The following is a 24,838-nucleotide window of genomic DNA, read 5'->3' on the forward strand; positions in this document are numbered from 1 at the left end:
TTGGTTTTTAAACCAATCACATTTAATGCTGAATTGCAAAAGGTGACAGAACATTGTCAGAAATAATGTAACATTTTGGAAACTCTAGAAGATGTAATGTTGACCTTGTGCATCTGTCCTTTTCTTCCTTTCTTTTTCTGAATGCTTATGAACTTGTTCTGAATGTAGGTGTTTCATGGATCAGTTTGAAGCAGTGTTTTTTGAACTCAGATGGGTCATAGGAATTTTCTCAGCACTCTATTCTAATTTGCAGTCTTGCTTTAATAAAAGCCCAAAATATATTGCTACTGTCTAGACATTTTATCTGAAACAAGTGTCCTTTGTAGTCTCAGAGGACTTTTCTGTTTTATTTCCAGTAAATCAAAGTCTGTGAAGAGCTTTGGTTCTTATTAAGACATACCCTTCACAGTCCAGTGATTGCCAACTATGGCAAGCCATTGACAGTTCATTTACATATAAGTGATGACTTCCATCAAGGAGTTGGCTCAAAAATATAATGGACATTTAGAACATATCCAATATTTCTTGTTCTTTGATGAGCATCAAGTGCCAATTTATATATAGAAACTGACTATTGGAAAGTGAAAGCTTCTCTTTACTAACCTTACACTGCCTTCTACAGATCTGGACTGACATATTGTCACTAAACTAAAAAGCAAGTTCATTTCTCTGAAGAGGCATGTAGAACAAGTTGAGATCAAGAAGCATCAATACAGTTATAAGTTTCATAGACAACAAACCCAGCCAGATTGATTGGTAGCATGAGTTACCCAACCATAAGCTAGGCACACCAGGGCAATATCTAAACCTGGCAAAAATGTGATCTTTAATTCATCACCAGTGCCCATTGGTACAGTCTGATTGGTAGAGATGTGGTATGTTTTTATCATCATGCCATGAAACCCCATTCTGAACAGGGTTAGACAACTCAGTTATGCTGTTGCTCCTAGTGTGGCAAATTATGGGTCCCATTTTTGCCTGTGAAGACAAGGCCTATAAGAGTAACTACCTGGAGAGTGTAAACTGGATGCTCTTATAATTCATTAATAACATGTTTGTCTTAAATCCCGCTAGTAGCTAAGAGTGTGAAGGGGCTGATGTAGGTAGAAACTTGGCTATGGTAAATGCAAATTTGTGTGCAGTCTCAAGGACTACATTTATACTCATGTTCTGGTGATTAAACTATGCCTAAGAGTTACTAACAGGGAGATCTACTTTAAACTGTTCCCCTCTTGCCCCCTCCCCTCCAAAAAACAACTACTGAAATATTGCACACACAATTGTCCCCCTGCAGAGATGAGAATGACTGACCCATGCATGACAGATGTTAGTCACCTCACTTAATGCGCTACTGGGAGGAGCTTACATAAAATGGTGATGAAGGCAATACAAGAACACATATTGAACACAAACAAACAAACTTTAAAAGCCTCTCAGTGTTCAGAAACAGTCATAGGGGAATGCCCAGTCCTGTTCATTCCTTCAGATGCTGGTGGCTGCTGGATTATATGACCTGCAGACACATCTCTTGTCATAATCATTTTAATTGGTTCTGTGAGAAGCTAGGGAAAGGAGAGAGAAATAGTTCCCCTCCCAAGCCATGGAGCAGCAACCGAGTTTCACCAGGGAGGACACTTAAGTTTCACGTCATGCAGTGGGTCTGCAGCCCTGCACAACATACCTAAATCCTACAGGGCACAGCGGAATCACACTAGCTTCATTGACAGAGATCCCTCTGCACTCACAGGGAGGATGGGGAAGCAAGATATTTCCCTTTTAGGGCCAAATTCTGAAATACTTACTCAATTACTAGACAAACTCTCATTGAAATCAATGGGAGATTTGCCAGAGTAAAGACAGAGGACATGAAGGTCTTGCCCCAGTTTTAAGAAAATGTTTAAATACTCTTTAAATAAAATCACTGGCTGATGTGTCTATATTTTCCCCACAAATTAAAATAACTTTTCTTTCTCAGTTGTGAAGATTTTATTGTGTTGGCTTGTTCCTTTAAAGAATTTGTACATGCTTCCTATACTGTTACCATATATCTTGTGAATGTACACCAACATATATGCTTCAGAAATAGAGCCTGAGTAACATAGCTTACTGGAGTTTCAAAAAATAGCTTTAAGCGCCTAACTGATGATGTTTGTCAGCTTGTAGAATTTCTATGTATTGTGTATACACAGATGTAGTACTTTTGTTTCTCTTCTGCCTATAACAGAATTCTTACAGTCAAACTCCTTGCTTTTGGACATCTGCAGAAGAATTTGACATTTAAAGACTGTCGCCTACTTTCCATCCATCATCGCTAGGAATCCTGAGCAGAAAGGTTTTTCATTTTCCACTCTCTCATTAATGATGCTACTAATTCTCCTGCCACTTGAATATCAGCTGCCTTTAATGCTGGATGTCCACTCACTATAACACAAAATGAACAGATTTGTTTGTAAATTAGAAGTCCATAAATAAAAATTACTCAAACTGCAAACAGCATGACCAAAATCAGCCCTTATGAGACAAGATTTGACATGTTACCACATGGTAAACTATTAGTTAAATCAGAGAAGATGGGGATTAGTATAAGAATTGGAACTGGCTAAAGAGAAGACAACAACGGGTAGGGCGACCAGACAGCAAATGTGAAAAATCGGGACAGGAGTGGCAGGTAATAGAAGCCTATATAAGAAAAAGACCCAAAAATCAGGACTGTCCATATAAAATCAGGACATCTGGTCACCCTAAAACAGGCTATGGTGAAAGGTGAATGATCAGACTGGAAGAAGGTGAGCAGTGGAGTTGCTCAAGGCTCTGTCTTGGGATCAATGTTATTCAGAATTTTACTTAATGACCTTGGCGCAAAAAGTATAAAAGTGCTAATGAAATTTGCCAGTGACACAAAGTAGGGTGGCATCATCAATACAGAGGATATCAGAACATTATTGAGGAAAATTTGGATGACCTTGAAGACTGGAGTACAGAAATGAGATGAAATCCAATTGTATGAAGTGCAAGGTCATGCATTTAGGGTCTAATAATAAGAATTTCTGCTTCCAGCTGGGAGCTCATGTGTTGGAAAAAAACAGAGTAGGAGAAAGACTTTGGTGTGTGGGTTGATCACAGGATGACTTTGAGCCACCACTGTGATGTAGTTGTGAAAAAGGCAAATGCAATCCTAGGCTGTATCAGGGAAGGTATTTCCAGTAGAGAAGGAGTATTAATGCTATTGTACAAGACACTGGTAAGAGTTTGTTTGGAATACTATATAAAGTACTGGTCCCCCATGTTCAAAAAAGCTGGAATGGAGGACCTATCTTATGAGAGGAGACTGGAAAAATTTAGCTTGTTTAGCCTAGCCAAAAGAAAAGGTCGAGAGGGGATATGATTGTTCTTTATAAGTACATCAGAGGTGGGACGGGAAACAACAAGGAGAATGATGAGCTATTTAACCTAAAGGACAATGTTGACACAAGAACAAACGGGTATAAACTGGCCCTGAACAAATTCAAACTGGTTAAAGGTTTCTAACCATCAGAGGAATGAGGTTCTGGAATAGCTTCCCAATGGGAGTTGTGGGGGAAAACAATTTAATTAGTTTTAAGACAGAGCTTGACAAATTTGACTGTGATTGTAGAAGGGGTTGCTTGCGCTGGTAGGGGGCAGGGCTCAGCAGCCTGAAGATCATCATGAGTTTATGCCTTACATTCCTAAAAGCTCATGTTTCAGGGCTTCAGCCAGCCACCCTCATGGGTCAAAATGGGATTCTCCCACCTCTAACATCCCTAATGTACTCTGACTTTTGTGAGTGGATTTTTGGTCTCCTTCCACTGAAGCATCAGAGATGGCCATGGCTGGAGATGGGGCAATGGAGCCAGAACTCTGATGCGGCTCTGAGCATTCTCTCTCTCAGGTGCTTGGCTGGCTGGTTCTTGCTCACATAGTCAGTGTCTAACTAATGGCCAAATGTAGGGTCAGGAAGGAATTTTGCCCCAGGACAGATCGTAGTGATTTTTGGTGTTGGGGGGGCACCTTCCTCTGCAGCATGTGGGTGTGGGTCACTTGCTAGGATATGGGTATATCTAACATAGTCATTTACCTGTCATTACAGGGGCATCGGACATTGGAGCACCTCCATCACTCCTATTTCCTCCTATAACACATAATAGTCTGATCTCCTGTGGGCAGTAATATCTTAGTCTAATTCAGTTGGGTTTCGTGTGCAGATGCTGGGAGGTATTGTTAGCCTCAGATATGCAGGAGGTCAGGCTAGATGATCTGGAGGTCCTTCTTGCCTTAAACTCTGTGACTGCAAGATTGATATCTGAAGGTGAATGTGCATCCCAGTAAAGACATCTATCTATAATTCACTGACAGAAAACTTTGTTAATGCAGAGTTAAGGTTGCCTGATACTATCTCTTACACCCTGCCTCAGAGATAAAGTCCCCACACATTGAGCCCTGAAGATCAGACTTGAGGTCAGGAGAGGACATTGCCCAGCCATTGTATTGGCAGCAGCCATGCACTCATCCATAATTAACCTGACTGTACCAGATCAGTGATAACACTGGGGAGCTTCTAGAAGCCTGGAATAAAGCCATACAATGTAGCTATGGACATTCAGTGCTGTAGACTTTTGCTGTCTAAGTGTATAGTTGTTTTTGTGATATCTCTGCCCTTCCAGATTGTTTAGTTCTGAAAAACCAGAAAATACTGAGATAAGGTACATGTACATGCAACTATAACTCTTCCCCACTGGAGCTGGCAATAGCATAGAATTATCTGCATGGACTCTAGTTGCATTCACTGTAGTAGATGTAACTGAATTGAATGGTGAAAGGATTATATGGAGCAGTTTGGCAGAGCTGTGATAGTGATGTGAGGTATTCATGTGAGCCTCTCTCCCTGACCTCCATGTATGCAATCAATGAAAGAGGTTCACGTGTATCTTGAGAAATCTAGTATGCCTAATTTCAGCAATAAGTTCTGTAGGTAACATCAGTAGCAAGACACAGGGGTCTTCTTTCCATGGGAATTGTCAGCAGCTAGGTAAGAGATAAGTGTGGTCTGTGGGATTAATGCAGGATAAGTGAAAATATAATATTAGATGGCTTTGTGTGCATAAGATTGTAAAAGGGATCATAGGGGCCACAAAATTTAGCAATTGTGGTATTCTTTCTGTGAAGTAGACTAAGTGTTTCAGTGTAGGGCAGGTGTAGGAAGCTCTTGTTCAACAAAGACAGAGTATTGGTATCGGTATGTGTGTTATGGGCATATTGGGGGCATTGTTCAAAGAGGCTAGATAATCTGACTAAACATGAGAATTTTAGAGCACTTAGAAAAATTGACCTTTAAACAGAAAAGTTTTCTCAACCTTGTCTGTAAGAGAGTCGATGCTCTGCTATAATTTTTACATTAATAATCAGCAACTGCTTTGCTATATCCAGATCCCTAGCACAGTATAATCCTGAAAGTACAGGAGGCCCTGAGAGGGAAAGAGCCTCTCATTTCCTAGTTCCCATATGAGGGGGTGGGGGTAGGGAGAAGTGTTTAGACATCCCCAGAGGGACAAGCCCCTTTCCCAAATCCCAGTACACACAAGAAAGGAGAATGTGGGGCTGATAGACAGCCCCCTTACATCTAATCCCCCATACTGCCTGCCATCCTCCTCAATGTTACCCCTCCCAAGGTCCCACACCTCCATTCCCACTCTCCCTAATCCCCAATCCCACTCCCTGACCCAAAGCCCCAATCCTTCTCCCCTCCTCTACCTGGGGATCCCCATAATCCCCCTCTCCCGCGGCAGTCGGTAACTCCTCTCCCCCATTCCTCCTGTCCCTAATCCCTCCACCCTTCCCAGCAAGCATTCACGAGTAATTTATTTTGGTTTTGAATGTAGTTTGATCACCTAAATTTTTTGCAGCACTCAGATCACATTTCCCCCCCCAAAAAAAATAATAATAAAAAAAATAACCCAACCCTTTGACAAATGCAGATTGTAGCAACATGGCTATCTTTTATTTTCCTATTTCTGCCAAGGGTTGGGTTCAAACAAAGTGCTCAAATGTAGTTCAGATTTAATGGCCACATGAATGAATGAATAATGGCTGGCTGGCTATAGCCTTCTTGAGTATTCGGTCTGCATATGAGCAGTATAATCTGGTTGGGGGGGGTGTGGGTGTGGGTGTATGTTTTGTCCATTAATGTTTCCAATATTGCTTCCTCAAAGGGGATGTGGTTGCTTTGCACTATTTGGGCTACATGTTGAGTGACTGAGACTCTTTGGGTCCCAACCAGAGCTATGGGTTGATCCCTAGGCCTGTACAAAAAAAAGTTGGTTGAATGTGTCAACCGTCAGAAAAAAAAATTTCTTGTGAGAGGGCCGTATCTTGGAAGCTGTGTGGTCAAATGACCCCAATTTTGGATCGCTAGCCCTACACCGTGCCCTCATGAGGCATACCCAATTTCAAAGCAATCCGAGGAAACATGCGGATTTTAGAGCACTGTGAATAGTCATCCTTTTAACAGAAAGGGTTTCCCAACCTTAACTGTAGTAGATCTGGTGCTCACCTATAATAAAAGGATAATACTAGATTACACACAAAAAATCAGCAAAATGGAGTTATTACAACATATATTTTTCCTCAGAGGTGCTTACAGAATTATACCCTCCTCACAAACAAAGCTCGCTGAATGTGTTCAAATTGTTGAGGGACTTTATCCTCACAAGTTTGATCTTGCAGCCATTGAATTCCCAAAACTCTAGTCCATATAGGAGTTTGGGAGTGCAAGCAATGCAGAATCAGGCTCCATGTGATACAAGAGAATGATTGCTGCTTTCGCTTATTTTTAGTTCTTTACAAAGACAAAATCAGAAAAACAACAAAAACCATTATGCCTCCTGAACGTGGCCAAGAGGTGCAGTTTTTAAAACGGTTTGTAATAATTACTTGTACAAGTATTCAGTAAATATTTTTAGATTTTTTTTTAAAAAATGATGAAAAATTAAAACAAATGTATAAATACAATCCTTACGAGAACAGCAAAAGCAACTTTAACATGCTTATAAAACAAAAGATGAAATTAAAAAGATGTAAGGGTCCGGCAGAATTACAGCACCTGCATTCTGGGCAGTGAAAAGACTGCATGGTACCCCTAAGGAGGCTGGAAAGAGGTGTGATCTGAGATCCACTCTTCTACACCAGCCAGCTCAGGAGCTCAGCAAGTTTCACTGCAGAGAGGGGTGCAGTAGTGGGCATGTGGCCTCTGTATGCCCAGAAGCCACTTCCTGGAGTTCCCCACACACCCAGCAGTGGCACCTCTATGGAGGAGCTCAAAGCATAGGGTGCATAGGGAGCAATGTGGCTCTTGATCTGGATCAGGTAAACACAGGAGCAACCATGCTTAGTTGGGAGAAGCGCTGCTAACTTTAGTACATTTATAACACAGCACTTAGCATCCTGTAGTGTCACCTAGCAATGCCTCACAGACAGAATATGTATTTTAAAACAAGACAGCCACAATACACAGCTATGTTGCTGATATGTTTACTTTAAAATAAAAACTATGTAACACCGATTTGGCATAATTTGATGAATGCAACTTTTCTAGATTGCCTTAAATTTTCAATAGATAAAAAAATTACACCAGGAAGTTTTTAATTTATTCCAAATAGGGAAAAACAAGCAAAGACCCCCTCATCCTGCTAACACCTACACATGTCTGAGCAAATGACATGTCACTGACTAGAAGTCAATGGGACCACTTATATGAGTAAAGTTACAAGGGAAAGCATTTGCAGCAGTGATCCCCTCATCACTGCTGATCCAGCTAAAGTTATTCCAGTAAAAGGTAACCAAAACTATCCAAAAGATCAAAAACCTGCTTCTGCTTCTTTTCCTTCTAAGTCTATATACTAACAATACCCATGAGAAATAGTTCCATCATATGGCTTATGATTTTATTGATACAAGCATAGTCATGCTACATTTGAGAACTGAACATACTCCTTGTAAATCTTTCAAAACTCTTATTTTCACCTTTAACAGATTTGAATGAGCACCACACTCCCCAGCTTAATGATTGACTCAAACTGGAAAGTAAACTCAAAATACATTAAAAAGAGGATAAAAATAAAAAATAAAAACAAATAATTGCCAAGACCATTTACATTACAATTTCTATGTATATAAAAAAGAAGAGACAAAACCGTCAGTAGGAAAACGAACACAGGAGGAGAACAGCAGAAGGGATAGGAAAGAGAAGCAGCTGGAAGAAATAAGCAGGAAGCCCCAAAATGGAAACTCGCTTTGGCAGGATCTGTGGAAAATAGGGATACATCCCTAGAACTGAACTGCATAAAACAGTCTATTATCAATTAAGGGTTGAAACAGTATGTAATTTGTTACCACCTTCTATTCTGTTTAAAAAATGGGGCTCTTGAGAGTTTTTCAGATCAGTCCCAATAACAATAATCAGCACTTCTGAAAGGAATTGATTTTAAATTCTGACTTGCTATTCATTTGGTGGGCCAGGGCTCTTTATGACGATTTGCTCTTGAGAGTTTGATTATTTAAGAGTTGACCCTCCAAAAGTGTCACTTGTTTTGAATGAGTGCTTGTGACTCCTTAAAAATTTTAGTCCTGAGGTTAATATTTATTTATTTAACCCTCTCATTCTGCCAAAGCTTCTAAACATAAAAAATAAAACTGGAAGACGTTTTCCACACAATGGGGGAGAAGAACCAGAGGGTCAAACCTACCATGATCCCCAGTCTGCATTTACAAGGCATCCCTAACAATCACTTTGCAAAGCACTGAACAATTATCCATCAAGCACATGTGAACATTAGAAAGCTACGCTAAGCCAGCTCTCAGAGATAGATATTCCCCTCTTCAGCCAGATGTGTGTTAACCATTCATAAGGCAGTACATTCATGCTATGCAGGAGGGACAGCCATTTTTTTTTTGCAAAATGTTTGTCAAATTGTGATGAGACATTAGCTTAGGGCATTCCTCAGTACAAAATAATGAGAGGAAAGCCTAAATGGACACTTAAAAACAGAAATACTTGTTGGAGTAGGGATTCAGAACAGCTCAGTGTCCTGAGAAATGATTGTGAAGAATGCCTTGTAAATATGGCAACATACTGCAGCAAGTCACTACGCTGCTCTGTGCCTCAGTTTCCCCACTTGTAAAACAGGAATAATGCTAATTTCTTCCTTTGTAAAGTGCTTTGAAATCTACTGATGAAAACTGCTATATAAGAGCTCGGTATTAATTATTACTACTTTATTTACTATTAAGTGTCACAGGAGAACACGTACTTGATACATCAGTCAGAGGTATTTTGCCCCAGACACCTTGTACATCTCAAGCAGCTGTGAAATGGATAAATATGAGGCAGTCGTCCTTTCACAATATAACTGTAGGCAACAAAGCACTGGAAAGACAGTAAACCCCCAATCAAAAGAGAAAGCACCGCAAGTGGATCTGAAAAGAAAGCTTACTTCTCCCACACACATAGGTTTTATGAAATCACAAAACATGTTCAGATCTAGGCATAGAAAAAAATTATGAAACATTGGCTGTGCACCTCTGAAGACGACGAACTCATGCATGAACAGGATGGAACACTGAGAGATTTCAATCAGAGAGGATAACAGAAAGGGAGGGATTTATGGTTCCTTCCACTGGAAAACAATTTGGGCGAGTCAAAAATGACAGAACATAAAAACAAGCCATCCTGACTTTTCCGAGAGAGGACACTGGGGATGTGTATTGTAATGTACTTTAGACTTTCCAAGTGTGGTTACAATCAGAAAAATGATTATGTAAATGTCTTACCTTGTTTTTCAACTAATTATTTCCCTGCACATGCTAAGGATCATATCTGCAGTGAGATATTTTCTGACAAAAATAGAAGTTTTTACCACTTTCAGATAGTCCCATAGAGTCAATACACTGGGGAAGAGCAGGCTGGAGCCTATTCTTACTCATGTGCCATCAGCAGTACTGTAAGTTCCAGTTCCAGAAAATGCCATGTGGCAACTCGACTAAGGTTGCAGGTGGAGTTTGTAGGGCTGGCATTTAACAAAAACAGCAGCTTTTTTACATTTGATCTCAAAGTCTCTGTGGGGATGTCTATACTGTAGTTTGTAGTTGTTGGTACCAGCATAGGTAAACAGACTCGTGCTAGCTCTGCTCAACCTAACACACCAAAAATAACATTGTGGATATTGCGGCACAAGTAGCAGCTTGGGCCAGCCACCCAAGTTTGGACCCAACAGATCTAGTGGGAGTCTGTCTACCCATACTGGGAATCACAGCTCCCAGCTGCAGCTACAATGCCATTTTTAGAATCAGTCTTCAGACTGTAACCACGAGGAAAATGAAATAATCATGAAACCAGATCTCTGATGAAGGTTGCATATCTTTTCAGAAGAGATCACTATTCAGGACTACAGTATCTTCTTCTCACTGCATAAGTCTGCACCTCCTTTCAGGGGTGTTATTATATCATGCCAGTTTATACATCCAATTAATTTAACAAGTCTTAAGTGCTCTATAAACATGCAACACAAATAAAAAGAAGGTGAGCAGAGGGATCTGGAAGAAAATAAGAAACAGAAGAACCTTACCAGACAGTGGACATGATCCATAATGATGGGTGAACATTAAAAGGTTTGGAAATTCGGCTAGATTAATCACTGAGAGTTCAAATACTTGTCTGCCCTCTGGGATGTTGCTGCCAGAGAACCCCTTGAGTGCAACAGCAGTGGGATGCCAACAAAAGTTTTGGGACTGGGGAGAGAATGAGGAGGAAAAGGATTTACACAAATCTAAAAGATTATTGAGTTTAGTTCCATTCAAGAGATGGACAAATATCTGGAGAAGCAGAGAGATGTTCTTATTTAACAAACAAATTTGCCCATCTCAGGGGGATAACCCCTAAAGACCTACAATAAACCCACACTGTCACCCCAAGCCAGGTATGGATGGAAGATCCAAACATGGAAAGGAAAGTCAATTGCCTCTGTCGAACCATCCCCACTTTCTTAAAGCCCTGTCAAGGGTGCTTAATAGATCTGGAGTTTGTTGGTGGAGAGGGGGCAGAGACTGAGCAGACTAGGAGAAGAGTCAATAGGAAATGGGATAGGACTGGGAAAGACACATCTGTTGGTATCCTCCACCACTCCTCCAGCTGTGTGGAAAATCTCCAGAAAAGATAATACACCTGAACTATGTTATCTTTTCTCCAGATCCCTCCCACAGAGTGTTCCTTAAGGTGGCCATGAGCAGTGAGGAATCCAATGGGTACCTAGGTGTTCCCGAGGGAATAGAGCTGGTGTAGTGGCATTGCACTTCTGCATAAATGGCCTGGTCTCTCAGAGATCCCCCGCTCCCAGGACTTGCTGGTTTTTGGAGTGAGCCAGCAGCCTATTTGAGCTGGGGGAACAAAGCCTGCCCCAGCAGAACGATACTGGAGGAACTCCATGAGAGGATCCTGCTTGTGCATCCAGATTCTCTCTTAGCCATTTCATTGCACTAAGAGCTCATGTTTATTTGGTAATCTACCATGATCCACATATCACTACTTTCCAAAATATATGTCCCCCATCCCCATCCTAGTTTCTTGGTTCCTAGATGTATGATCTTGCATTTAAAAACTGTATTAAAACACATTGTTTAAGTGACCCCAGCTTACCAAGTGATCCAGATTGCTCTATTGAACTGACCTGTCCTTATAATTATTTACAACTCTGCCAATTTTTGTGTCATCTGAAAACTTTACCAGCATTAAATTTATATTTTCCCCCAGATAAAGATAAGAACAGATCCCAGTGAGACTCCACTAGAAATGTTCTGATTGGATGATGATTCTCCCTTTACAATTACTTTTGAAATCTGTCAGCCAGTTTTTAATCCATTGCACATGTGTTATATTGATTTGTATACTGCTTAAGTAGAATATTATGCAGTACTAAGTCAAATACCTTACAGAAGACTAAATATATTATGAGAGCATAAGCTTTCGTGAGCTACAGCTCACTTCATCGGATGCATTTGGTGGAAAAAAAAAAAGTTTTTTCCACCAAATGCATCCGATGAAGTGAGCTGTAGCTCACGAAAGCTTATGCTCTAATAAATTTGTTAGTCTCTAAGGTGCCACAAGTACTCCTTTTCTTTTTGCGAATACAGACTAACACGGCTGCTACTCTGAAACCTAAATATATTATGTTAACATAGTTAACTTTTGTCAACCCAATTTGTAATCTCATTAAAAATAACATCAAGTTTGTTTGATAAGATGTATTTTACATTAATCATGTGGACAGGTATACATTATAGAACCTCTTTCTTTCTTTACTGAATGCATCAATTGTCAGCTTTTCCATGATTTTGCCCAGGATTAATGTCAAGCTAACTGGCCTATCGTTACCCAGCTCCTGCATTAAATGTGGAATGATACCACTGACTGAAAGTTTAAGAGCTAATCTGCCTCAATAAAATGGATTTACCTATCTGTTATAAATTTAACATTGCAGAGTTACAAAACAGCTTGGTTTTAGGTTGACAAATCTAAAAGAGTAGCAGTGACAAAGAAAATTCTCAGTTTTCTGCTTTTTAAAATGATGATTTTAGACACAGTGCGTACTTAATGTCAGAAGCTTATTTTATGTTCACAAAATCTGCTTTTAACATGAAACCAGGACAAAATTGAAAAAACTCTAGTTTATAATGCACAGTATAAGATTTATAATGTAATGTAGTCCTTTAAAAATATTATCTGAAATATTTGCATTTGAAGATCAGCTCTCTCCTTCACAGTCCCATTCCTTCAGATTGGTCCTGCAGTTGTCATAATCTTATATTTATCACATTTAAATGGCATTAGATTGTAAAGTCTGATGTCACATATTCAGCATTATGACTAAGTTTAAAACAATACACATTTAAACAAAGAATGCATTTTTATAATCGGTAAAGTTGGCAAGGGCAACTAATAATGAAAGAAAGGTACAAAAGGGTTTTAAAGTTTCTCCAAAGTGCAAATATTTCTATAAATAAACTATATGAATGTGTTTAATCAATTCACAGTTAGATTTCCTCATATTGTACCTATAGTATATTGAAACTTGTATATGATCATGTTCTGTGCATCATGATAGTATATATTTCTCAAAAGTTAATCCACTTGAAAGTTTATTAAGCAGTAAAACTAAAATTCTATTAACCTTAATGGGATTTACACAAGAAAATTCACACTTAATATGGATGTAGCACTGCTGCTTAAAATTGTTGCCAGGAGAAAAAAGCAGGCTTACTGTAGTTAAAGCACAGCCATCACATTTTCTATTTATGTCGTCCTTCACAAGGATAATCCTCTGTGTATTAGGGAGGGAGGAAAAAGCCAGAGACTGGTTAGTCTTTAAGCTTCTCAGATGTAAGATAAGATAACTGCATTTGCCCATGAAGGATGATCTTGCCCGTGAGAGAATAACAAATCACCACTGGTCTTAGAGCTGTGTAAATAAAATTGTTCAGTTCAGTGGCTGAACCAGAAAAAAAATGTAATTTTAGGTAGACTCAAAATTATTTTTTTATTTTAAAATTTGGTGAACCAAAAAAGGTGAAGAAAAATTCATGGAAATATTTTGTTCTACTTGAAACATGATTTGCTTTGTTTTAGAGGGACTTTTTTCTTCTATTTTATTTTTTTACCTTTTAATTTTTTAAAAAATAAAACCAAGGCAAAAATTCAAAACAGAAAGCCAATATCAAAATGAAACATTTCAACTTTTTGAAATTCTTTTTTGTGGTTTTTTTTTTAGAAGAAACAATTCAGCAAATTTGACATGAATTTGTGAAATGTTTCAGTGTACTTAAATCTGCATTTTTCAGCCAAAAAAATAAAAATAAAATAAATTCATCCAATTCTAACAGGAATAGGGACAGGAACGCATTATGTTTGGTGCAAGAGCAACCTTTATCTTCTCAGGTCCTGAAGCTTCTGTTGCCTATATTTATGCCGTAAATTGCTACTGCTGCCAAATTGCTCCTTAATATACTCTCATTAACAAAAATTCAGACTCTTTGTACTCCCACACTCCCCACAACCAAAAGAAATAAAAACACAAACAGACAGAACCACCTTTTTCTTTTGACATTTATGGCAAGTGAGCTTGATCCTGCCAACATTTACTGATGCATTTCAATAACTACTGAAGCAGTCCTGCTGAATATTCAAGTGTGTAAAGTTGAATTCAGTGGTGCTGCTCACAGATGAATTTCACCCCTATGCAGAGAACCAGAATGAGACCTACGAAACTCTGAAGTCTTTTTGGAGACCTCAAAATAGGTGGGATTTAATGGTACAAGGGACTTCAATGGTTCATAGGTCTCATTCTGGTTCTCTACACAGGGGTGAATTTCACCCTAAGTGAGTGAAATTATTCATAAGAGTTATGGAGGATCAGGCTAGATTTTAGCAGAATGCCTCATGTAGGCCACAATGAAAATATTTTCTGTGGAAATTAGCTCTATTCTTTCCCACATTCCCATGGTTAACATTTTAAACTAAGTATATCTCAGCAACAGACTTTAGCTTCATCTATTTGAGAACGAACAATATGCACCACTATTGTGAATAGCCTACAGAATGAAGAAGGTTTGAAAGCTCTTTCCATAGACTTTATGTCAAAAGATTAGGGTCTGATTTTCAGAAGTAATAATAAACAGGAGCTATGGGTGTCCTTCTTTATTTATTCCCATTTATTTCAACTGCAGTTCAATGTTCAGCATCTTTGCAAATCAGTCCAAAAATGTACAGTTTTGTCTTTTATTCTGTTTCAGAAAATGGAGGAAATACTTCCAAGGAGAAGGTTCTCTCTTTACAAGGTGGGGCAGTCAACACAGAGTAACTGTACAGACTGTATCATCCACTTCTCTACTTTCCACATTTCTCTTATCCATCATGAATTCAAAGTTCAATTTAAAAAATATATATTTGTAAAGTCACAGAATACAATAAACATCATGGCAGGCTGTGTGATGCCCTCCATATTTGCATCCCAATGTAAAAATAACAAGCTAAATCAAAAACTATTGGAATTGTACTGTGGTCTAAATGTCCTTGTACTTCCTACAGAAACCATACCATACATTGACTTGGATCTTTCAGTAATGACATGCAATCTGGGATTGTTAAGGAAATATACATGCAACAGAGCACGAAAGACTGATATAATAAATACATTGCTGTCCTTAATTTTGGTGTCATGCCTGTAATAGACAGGATGTAAAAATCCAGCATTTCTTCACCTAAGTCATATTCTCCAAAACGAAAATAACGCATGTTGTACGAAGCAAGAAATTCTGTTCTGAAAATGATGAAAGTGAGACACTTGCTATCTTACACTTCTTTTATTCACTAGGAGTTAAAATAAATCACAAAAGAATACCCATGGGCTAGGCACTTTTGCCATCAACTGAAAATGCAATCATTACATACTAAAACGAATGCAAAAGTTTTCTAATACAGAACTGCAACCTAGAACTTCTAGTTAATGGTGTATTGCCCCTATGTTCCCTCCACTCCACTGAACAGTGCAGAAGGGATGAAGACCTGTGGAAAAAACATAGGGGTCTCATGAAAAAGAAAGGTAGTTCTGCTCAGAGCTCCCTCACTACCACCATCTGCTTTTATTCTGTCTGCAGAATACCCACATTGCTGTTGGGCCACTTGCAAGAGAGGAAAGTGGTCAAGGCAAGGAGAGAGAAGCCAGGAAAAAGACAAAGGAAGAGCAAATCTAAAATGTATGTGCACCTTAAAACCTGTGGTGAAGGGGGGGTCACATCTCAATCATAATATATTAATCTTCTCCTCTGATACAGGACTCTGTTGTGAGTTCACAAAGCACCATTTTGGGCCAGACAGTTAACAGCAGCCCCTTTCTGGCCCCTTGTCCCATGGTCATTCTGTGCTCTGGTTGGGCCCAGTCTATCCCCACCAAAATGGTTTTTCAAGATCAATATAAAGAAAAAGGTCTGTGCATATCATAGCCTACCATATCAAAAGAGTATATAAATTCTTTACAATTCCATATTCTGCTCAGCCTCCCACCCCAATTATTAAATTACAGGGTATTAAGAGAAACTACATAAAGCACTCTGAAAAGACAAATTTCAGAGACACAAAATGCTATTGCCAAAAAGGAGAGCATGCAATTAAGTTTTTAAATAATTCTTATCACATTTCATACTAAAATTAGCACTTTCAAAAAACAATAGCAAACTGCAATATTACCAAAGATGCTCAGCTGAGGTAGTGTAGCAATGCACAGAGACGAATCCTGATCGTTCCTTAAATTTTGATGTTATGCACAAATAGCACTCATCTTCTCCTTAATTATTAAAATAATTCTGTAACTCTAAAGTAAATTTAGATTAATATTTATATGAAAAGATTGAGAAGAATTTCATGTTTCCTTTTTGTACCAGTGCAATAACAAAAACACATGCTATTCTGCTTGATTTTCAGTGAGAATACATTAGCACAAACTTTTTGTTAATTGGGCTCTCAGAGTAAGTACACAGCAATGAACATTAGTCTCTCCTCATTGCTTTTTAAAACCTTTATGTCTACCCAGGTCTCATAGCCTTACAGATTTTAATGGCCTTAATGAAGAAAAAGGGCATTGTTATTCAATTTGATTCAAGCTGATCTCCATTCAGAATGACAATGTCGCCATTCACAATGCTATTGTTAGGGTTGTCTCATCATTTCTATTTTAAATCCTGTTTATCAGGAATTTTTAATTTGGCAATAAATTTCCTTTCTCAGGTCTGAAACGTGGCACACAAAGCATATAATCTACTCCCTCAAACCAACCTCTGCACACAAACCAATTGTCAAACACATACATTCAACCAGTTATTCAAAATCACAGCTCATATCACTCAAAACCAGCATCGATCTAAAAACTGAATTTTGGCAATACAATACTCCACAATACAATCAAATTGCTTTGATTTCCTGACTGTAAGAAACAAAATTAAAAATGTTTGCAAGACTGAGCTTCAAATATTTCCTTCACATATGCATAGAATCATACAATATCAGGATTGGAAGGGACCTCAGGAGGTCTTCTAGTCCAACCCCCTGCTCAAAGCAGGACCAATCCCCAACTAAATCATCCCAGCCAGGGCTTTGTCAAGCCTGACCATAAAAACTTCTAAGGAAGGAGATTCCACCACCTCCCTAGGTAACGCATTCCAGTGTTTCACCATCCTCCTAGTGAAAAAGTTTTTCCTAATATCCAACCTAAACCTCTCCCACTGCAACTTGAGACCATTACTCCTTGTTCTGTCATCTGCTACCACTGAGAACAGTCTACATCCATCCTCTTTGGAACCCCCTTTCAGGTAGTTGAAAGCAGCTATCAAATCCCCCCTCATTCTTCTCTTCCGCAGACTAAACAATCCCAGTTCCCTCAGCCTCTCCTCATAAGTCATGTGTTCCAGTCCCCTAATCATTTTTGTTGCCCTCCGCTGGACTCTTTCCGATTTTTCCTCATCCTTCTTGTAGAGTGGGGCCCAAAACTGGACACAGTACTCCAGATGAGGCCTCACCAATGTCGAATAGAGGGGAACGATCACATCCCTCAATCTGCTGGCAATGCCCCTACTTACTTCCAAAATGCAATTGGCCTTCTTAGCAACAAGGGCACACTGTTGACTCATATCCAGCTTCTCATCCACTGTAACTCCTAGGTCCTTTTCTGCAGAACTGCTGCCGAGCCATTCGGTCCCTAGTCTGTAGTGGTGCATGGGATTCTTCCGTCCTAAGTGCAGGACTCTGCACTTGTCCTTGTTGAACCTCATCAGATTTCTTTTGGCCCAATCCTCTAATTTGTCTAGGGCCCTCTGTATCCTATCCCTACCCTCCAGCGTATCTACCTCTCCTCCCAGTTTAGTGTCATCTGCAAACTTGCTGAGGATGCAATCCATACCATCCTCCAGATCATTTATGAAGATATTGAACAAAACCGGCCCGAGGACCGACCCTTGGGGCACTCCACTTGATACCGGCTGCCAACTAGACATGATCAAAACCCGTTGAGCCCGACAATCTAGCCAACTTTCTATCCACCTTATAGTCCATTCATCCAGCCCATAATTCTTTAACTTGCTGGCAAGAATACTGTGGGAGACCGTATCAAAAGCTTTGCTAAAGTCAAGGAACAACACGTCCACTGCTTTCCCCTCATCCACAGAGCCAGTTATCTCGTTGTAGAAGGCAATTAGATTAGTCAGGCATGACTTGCCCTTGGTGAATCCATGCTGACTATTCCTGATCACTTTCCTCTCCTCTAAGTGCTTCAGAATTGATTCCTTGAGGACTTGCTCCATGATTTTTCCAGGGGTGAGGTGAGGCTGACTGGCCTGTAGTTTCCAGGATCCTCCTTCCCTTTTTTAAAGATGGGCACTACATTAGCCTTTTTCCAGTCGTCCGGGACTTCCCCTGATCGCCATGAGTTTTCAAAGATAATGGCCAATGGCTCTGCAATCACATCTGCCAACTCCTTTAGCACTCTCAGATGCAGCACATCCGGCCCCATGGACTTGTGCTCGTCCAGCTTTTCTAAATAGTCCCGAACCACTTCTTTCTCCACAGAGGACTTGTCACCTCCTCCCCATGCTGTGCTGCCCTGTGCAGTAGTCTGGGAGCTGATCTTGTTCGTGAAGACAGAGGCAAAAAAAGCATTGAGTACATTAGCTTTTTCCACATCCTCTGTCACTAGGTTGCCTCCCTTATTCAGTAAGGGGCCCACACTTTCCTTGACTTTCTTCTTGTTGCTAACATACCTGAAGAAACCCTTCTTGTTACTCTTACCATCTCCTGCTAGCTGCAACTCCAAGTGTGATTTGGCCTTCCTGATTTCACTCCTACATGCCCGAGCAATATTTTTATACTCTTCCCTGGTCATTTGTCCAATCTTCCACTTCTTGTAAGCTTCTTTTTTGTGTTTAAGATCAGCAAGGATTTCACTATTAAGCCAAGCTGGTCGCCTGCCATATTTACTATTCTTTCTACACAACGGGATGGTTTGTCCCTGTAACCTCAATAAGGATTCTTTAAAATACAGCCAGCTCTCCTGGACTCCTTTCCCCCTCATGTTATTCTCCCAGGGGATCCTGCCCATCAGTTCCCTGAGGGAGTCAAAGTCTGCTTTTCTGAAGTCCAGGGTCCGTATTCTGCTGCTCTCCTTTCTTCCCTGTGTCAGGATCCTGAACTCGACCATCTCATGGTCACTGCCTCCCAGGTTCCCATCCACTTTTGCTTCCCTTACTAATTCTTCCTGGTTTATGAGCAGCAGGTGAAGAAGAGCTCTGCCTCTAGTTGGTTCCTCTAGCACTTGCACCAGGAAATTGTCCTCTACACTTTCCAAAAACTTCCTGGATTGTCTGTGCACTGCTGTATTGCTCTCCCAGCAGATATCAGGATGATTGAAGTCTCCCATGAGAACCAGGGCCTGCGATCTAGTAACTTCCGTTAGTTGCCGGAAGAAAGCCTCATCCACCTCATCACCCTGGTCCGGTGATCTATAGCAGACTCCCACCATGACATCACCCTTGTTGCTCACACTTCTAAACTTAATCCAGAGACTCTCAGGTTTTTCTGCAGTTTCATACTTGAGCTCTGAGCAGTCATACTGCTTCCTTACATACAATGCAACTCCCCCACCTTTTCTGCCCTGCCTGTTCTTCCTGAACAGTTTATATCCATCCATAACAGTACTCCAGTCATGTGAGTTATCTCACCAAGTCTCTGTTATTCCAGTCACATAATAATTCCTTGACTGTGCCAGGACTTCCAGTTCTCCCTGCTCATTTCCCAGACTCCTTGCATTTGTGTATAGGCACTTGAGATAACTTGCTGATCATCCCTCTTTCTCAGTATGAGGCAGGAGCCCTGCCCTCTCGCATGCTCCTGCTTGTGCTTCCTCCCAGTATCCCACTTCTCCACTTACCTCAGGGCTTTGGTCTCCTTCCCTAGGTGAACCTAGTTTAAATTCCTCCTCACTAGGTTAGCCAGCCTGCTTGCGAAGATGCTCTTCCCTTTCTTTGTTAGGTGGAGCCCGTCTCTGCCTAGCACTCCTCCTTGTTAGAACACCATCCCATGATGCTTTGTATGTAATTGGTTTCCAAGTTTTTTAGCACGCAAAATTAATACCTTCAGGGGTACCTCAAGTTGGGCACCCAAGTTGTTAGCCACCTTAGAAAATGTAGGCCCCATGATATACTGAGCCCTTTTAACACATTCAGGGGAATATTCAATATTGTGAATTACAGGGATAATTGCAAATTACAACAAATTAACAAAAAAGATAGAATACCTTTCACACAGGTACACGTTGCACATCAAAGCCAAAATCCTCAGGAGTTGATAGGTACTAGACACATGTCAACAGGTAAGAGGGGAGAGCAATCCTTCCCCAGTGCCTCAGAGGGACTGCAGAGCTACTCCATCTAATCTGCATCCTTTATATAAGGTGAATGACCACGGCATCTGCTTAGCCATGCATCTCATAACCGTTGCCACAGTTCCTCTAGGCCATCGCTCAAATGCCCCTTGTGTACAGTCATCCAAGGAGCCGCAGCAGAGCCAGGCTTTTTATCACACAAGATCAGTGCAGTATTTAAGCACATTTGCAGTACAACCCAATCCCCCTACAAAACACCTTCTGCATAAAATTTGTTAAATGCTCTGAACAAGATTCTCCTCAGCTGTCCAAATTGTCCATCTTCCCCACACATGCTGCCTATGATGTGAATATTAAGAATGTTTCCTGATTTTCTGTTTCACAAATGTGGTCACCCTACTCTCACTCATACATGTAAATGTGGCTAGAGTGGTTGCTTGAATATCTAACTTCAGTATTGTCTCTTTGGTTGACAAGTGCAGCATAGGTGGCCATGAATGAATGGGCTTTTTTTTGTACACTGATCCAAAATTGATCATTAAATGGAATTGCATTTAAAATAGACTTTTCCTTCTCCTCTTCCCCATGCTACCCTGCTATAAAATACCCATGTTAGGGTATGGAGGATGAGATAACAACAGTGATGGGGAACATGGAGAGTTGGCTGAAGCAAGAACACAAGTGGATCCTGAGATTATTACATTTTAAATGAAAATGATTTTTTTCTAAATCCTGGTTCTCCTATTGGGGGTAAAAAAACAAGAAGAGGAACAGAGGGGTACCTCTCAGCCAGCAGCTGTAACAGGAAGTTGAAGGATGATAGTGGGTCAAAAGGGCAGGCAAAAGAAGCGAGATCTGCAAAACTTCTACAGAGAAACCCAGTAATAAGAGTAGGGGGAAAAGTAACCTGGCTGTAAGAATCACAGATGGATCACAGGAGCCTGGATAAAAAGCATTCAGTCCTTGAGAAACTGCACCCAGGAGCCAGACTAGATCAAACCAAGATGCCAGTAAGTGCAAATGGGTTTCTGGAAGAAGAGAATTACCTATTGATTTAGGCTAGTTCCCAAGTCTGGGGACAGCATTAGAGGACAGACTAGTTATAAAGATTTCTGAACATATTTTCATGCATTTAAGAGGTATCTGGAAATAACAACTTCTTCTTAACACTTAATAATCAATAAATCAGATGGATTAACAATATGTTATACATAGGTATGACTTCCTAAAGGGAAAGGGAAACTTTAAATGCAGTTTCTTTACTCTAACATGAGCTGGTGAAATCATACTTAAATTTTCTGGAAGGGAAAAAACTACCTGTACCGTTTTGGAGCTGCCAGTAGGACATCCGACATTATTGGGTAACCAATGGAAAATTATGTTTCTTTATGCAAAGAGAATTACTAGTGAAGATTGGCAAGTGCTGAAATTTTGCCACTCTGTGAGTAACTGCAGCATGTTATTCAAGAGTGGAAGTATTTGTGCAAATATGGCAAATGCCTGAGATCATTCAAGGAAACAAATTAGACACAATAATAAAACCTGGCAACAATGGTTCTTCCTTACTTCATTTCCTGAGAGAAGTGAATGTCCATTCCCTTAATCCTTGATCAAAAACTGTCTTCTCAGAAGTCTAGTCCTTTTTTCATAATGTAGTCAGTACTTTATTGGTCTATGATTCTGATAAACCCAGAGCCTGCATTTAGCAATAAAAATAACTAATAATGAACAGCTTTTTAAATTTCTACTAAGAATGCATCATATCCACCAACCCAAATTGAGGCACCATCAAAGCCTGGACAAATCAGGACCTCTGATGGGGCATATAAACCCCACACTGGGATAGAAGGGGTTAAGGAGCAGTTCTGGGCCCAGGTGGCTCGGCCTGGCCACATGTGTAGAGTCTACACAAAGAGAAGCTTAAAAGAGAGTCAGAAAGCTCAGAAGGCAGGCAATAACCAGAGGAGGAGAGGTCTCTATAGTTATAAAAGAAGGCCTATTTTGACATACAGAACTTATGTTTTGAGAACAACACTGATGAGATTCCTATGCAGAATAACAACACCTTTAAATAAATCTATAATGTTTACAATACATGTAAAAAACGAAACAATCTAGAATTGGAAGAGTTAGTGAAGGGTAGCAAAGGCCTGTACATTATTTGTGGTGACTTTAATAGCCATAATGAATTATGGAGAAGCAGATAACTGACTCTAAGGGCAAACACCTAGAATGATTCATTGACATGCACAACCTGATATTTTTAAACACTGGTTTAATTTGTTGGATGGAATCTTTCCATATTTAGATCTGGAATTGCAACAAGCAATATAACAAGGAAATACAGATGGGAAATCTATAAAGAAGATGGAATGAAAGGTGATCACTTTCCTATACTAATTATCACAGTTAACTCACACGATTAACTCAAAAAAATTAATTGAGATTAAAAAAATTAATCACAATTGCAGTTTTAATTGTACTGTTAAACAATAGAATCCCAATTGACATTTATTAAATATTATGGATGTTTTTCTACATTTTCAAATATATTGATTTCAATGACAATACAGAATATAAAGTGTACAATGCTCAATTTATATTATTCTTATTGCAAATATTTGCACTGTAAAAATGATAAACAAAATAAATAGTATTTTTAGTTCACCTCATACAAGTACTGTAGTGCCATATCTTGTCATGAAAGCGCAACTTACAAATGTAGAATTTTTTTGTTACATAACTGCACTCAAAATCAAAACAATGTAAAACTTTAGAGCCTACAAGTCCACTCTGTCCTACTTCCTGTGCAGCCAATCTCTAAACCAAACAAGTTTGTTTACATTTGCAGGAGATAATGCTGCCCACTTCTTAATTACAATGTCACCTGCAAGTGAGAACAGACATTCACATGGCACTTTTGTAGCTGGCATTGCAAGATATTTACGTGCCAGATATGCTAAACATTCATATGCTCCTTCATGCTTTGGCCACCATTCCAGAGGACATGCTTCCATGCTGATGATGCTCATTAAAAAAAACAATGCATTAATTAAATTTGTGACTGAACTCCTTGATGGAGAATTGTATGTCTCCTGCTCTGTTTTACCCACATTCTGCCATATATTTCATGTTATAGCATGTTGTTCATTTTAAGAACACTTTCACTGCAGATTTGACAAAACGCAAAAAAAGTACCAATATGAAATTTCTAAAGATATCTACAGCACTCAACCCAACATTAAAGAATCTGAAGTGCCTTCCAAAATCTGAGAGGGATGGATTATGGAGCATGCTTTCAGAAGTCTTAAAAGGGCAACACTCCAATGTGGAAACTACAGAAACCTAACCATTAAAAAAGAAAATCAATATTCTACTGGTGGCATCTGACTCAGATGATGAAAAAGGACATGCATTGGTCTGCACTGCTTTGGATTGTCATTGAGCAGAACCCATCATCAGCATGGACGCTTGTCCTCTGGAATGGTGGTTGAAGCATGAAGAGACATATCAATCTTTAGCGCATCTGGCATGTAAATATATTGCAATGCCAGTTAAAACAGTGCCATGTGAATGCCTGTTCTCACTTTCACGTGATACTGTAAACAAGAAGCAAGCAGCATTATCATCTGCAAATGTAAACAAACTTGTCTGTCTGAGCAACTGGCTGAACATGAAGTAGGACTGAGTGGATTTGTAGGCTCTAAAGTTTTACATTGTTTTGTTTTTGAATGCAGTTATTTGTTTTACATAATTCTACATTTGTAAATTCAACTTTCATGATGAAGAGATTACAGTACTTGTATTAAGTGAATTGAAATACTGTTTCTTTTTTACAATGCAAATATTTGTAATAAAAAATAAACTGAGCACTGTACACTTTGTATTCTGAGTTAAACTGAAATCAATATATTTGGAAATGTGGAAAACATCCAAAGATATTTATATAAATGGTATTCTATTATTGTTTAACAGCGCGATTAATTGCAGTTAATTATTTTAAGAGTAAGTGTGATAAGTATCTAAGTACCAATTTCATAAGGGATAATTTAGAGGAATTTCATGGTAATATAATAAAGGGATCTGTAGCGGCAACCAACCTACCTATAAAATATTGAATTTCCACAAACTCAGAATCCAGTTCCCTGGTGAAATGAAGAATGCAAAGCAGCAATTAAAGAAAGAAATACAGCAGACAAACAAGCAAAAAATACAATGAATAGCAAGGACTTAATGAACTATAAAAGATGTAAAGCAGTGGCACAAGGACTATTAATAAAGCAAAAAAAGATCTGGAGAAAGTATTGTGGGAAAATTACTTAACAAGTTAGATGTCTTCAAGTCACCAGAGC

General features: G+C 39.4%; 1 protein-coding gene across 4 annotated transcripts in view; it reads right to left on the reverse strand.

The window, feature by feature from the left end:
• Positions 1-1,976: 1,976 nt before the first annotated feature.
• The window catches only part of IQCM (IQ motif containing M), a 195,409-nt gene continuing 172,547 nt past the window's right edge, over positions 1,977-24,838 (reverse strand). For all 4 annotated transcript variants that reach the window (XM_043513116.1, XM_043513119.1, XM_043513118.1 and 1 more), the window contains one exon: positions 1,977-2,421. In XM_043513116.1, the coding sequence (XP_043369051.1) occupies positions 2,312-2,421 (110 nt within the window). In that variant the 3' untranslated portion in view covers positions 1,977-2,311. The remainder of the gene's footprint in view (positions 2,422-24,838) is intronic.

The sequence above is a fragment of the Dermochelys coriacea genome, chromosome 4 (genome assembly GCF_009764565.3).
Source record: "Dermochelys coriacea isolate rDerCor1 chromosome 4, rDerCor1.pri.v4, whole genome shotgun sequence".
NCBI classification, from domain to species: domain Eukaryota; kingdom Metazoa; phylum Chordata; order Testudines; family Dermochelyidae; genus Dermochelys; species Dermochelys coriacea.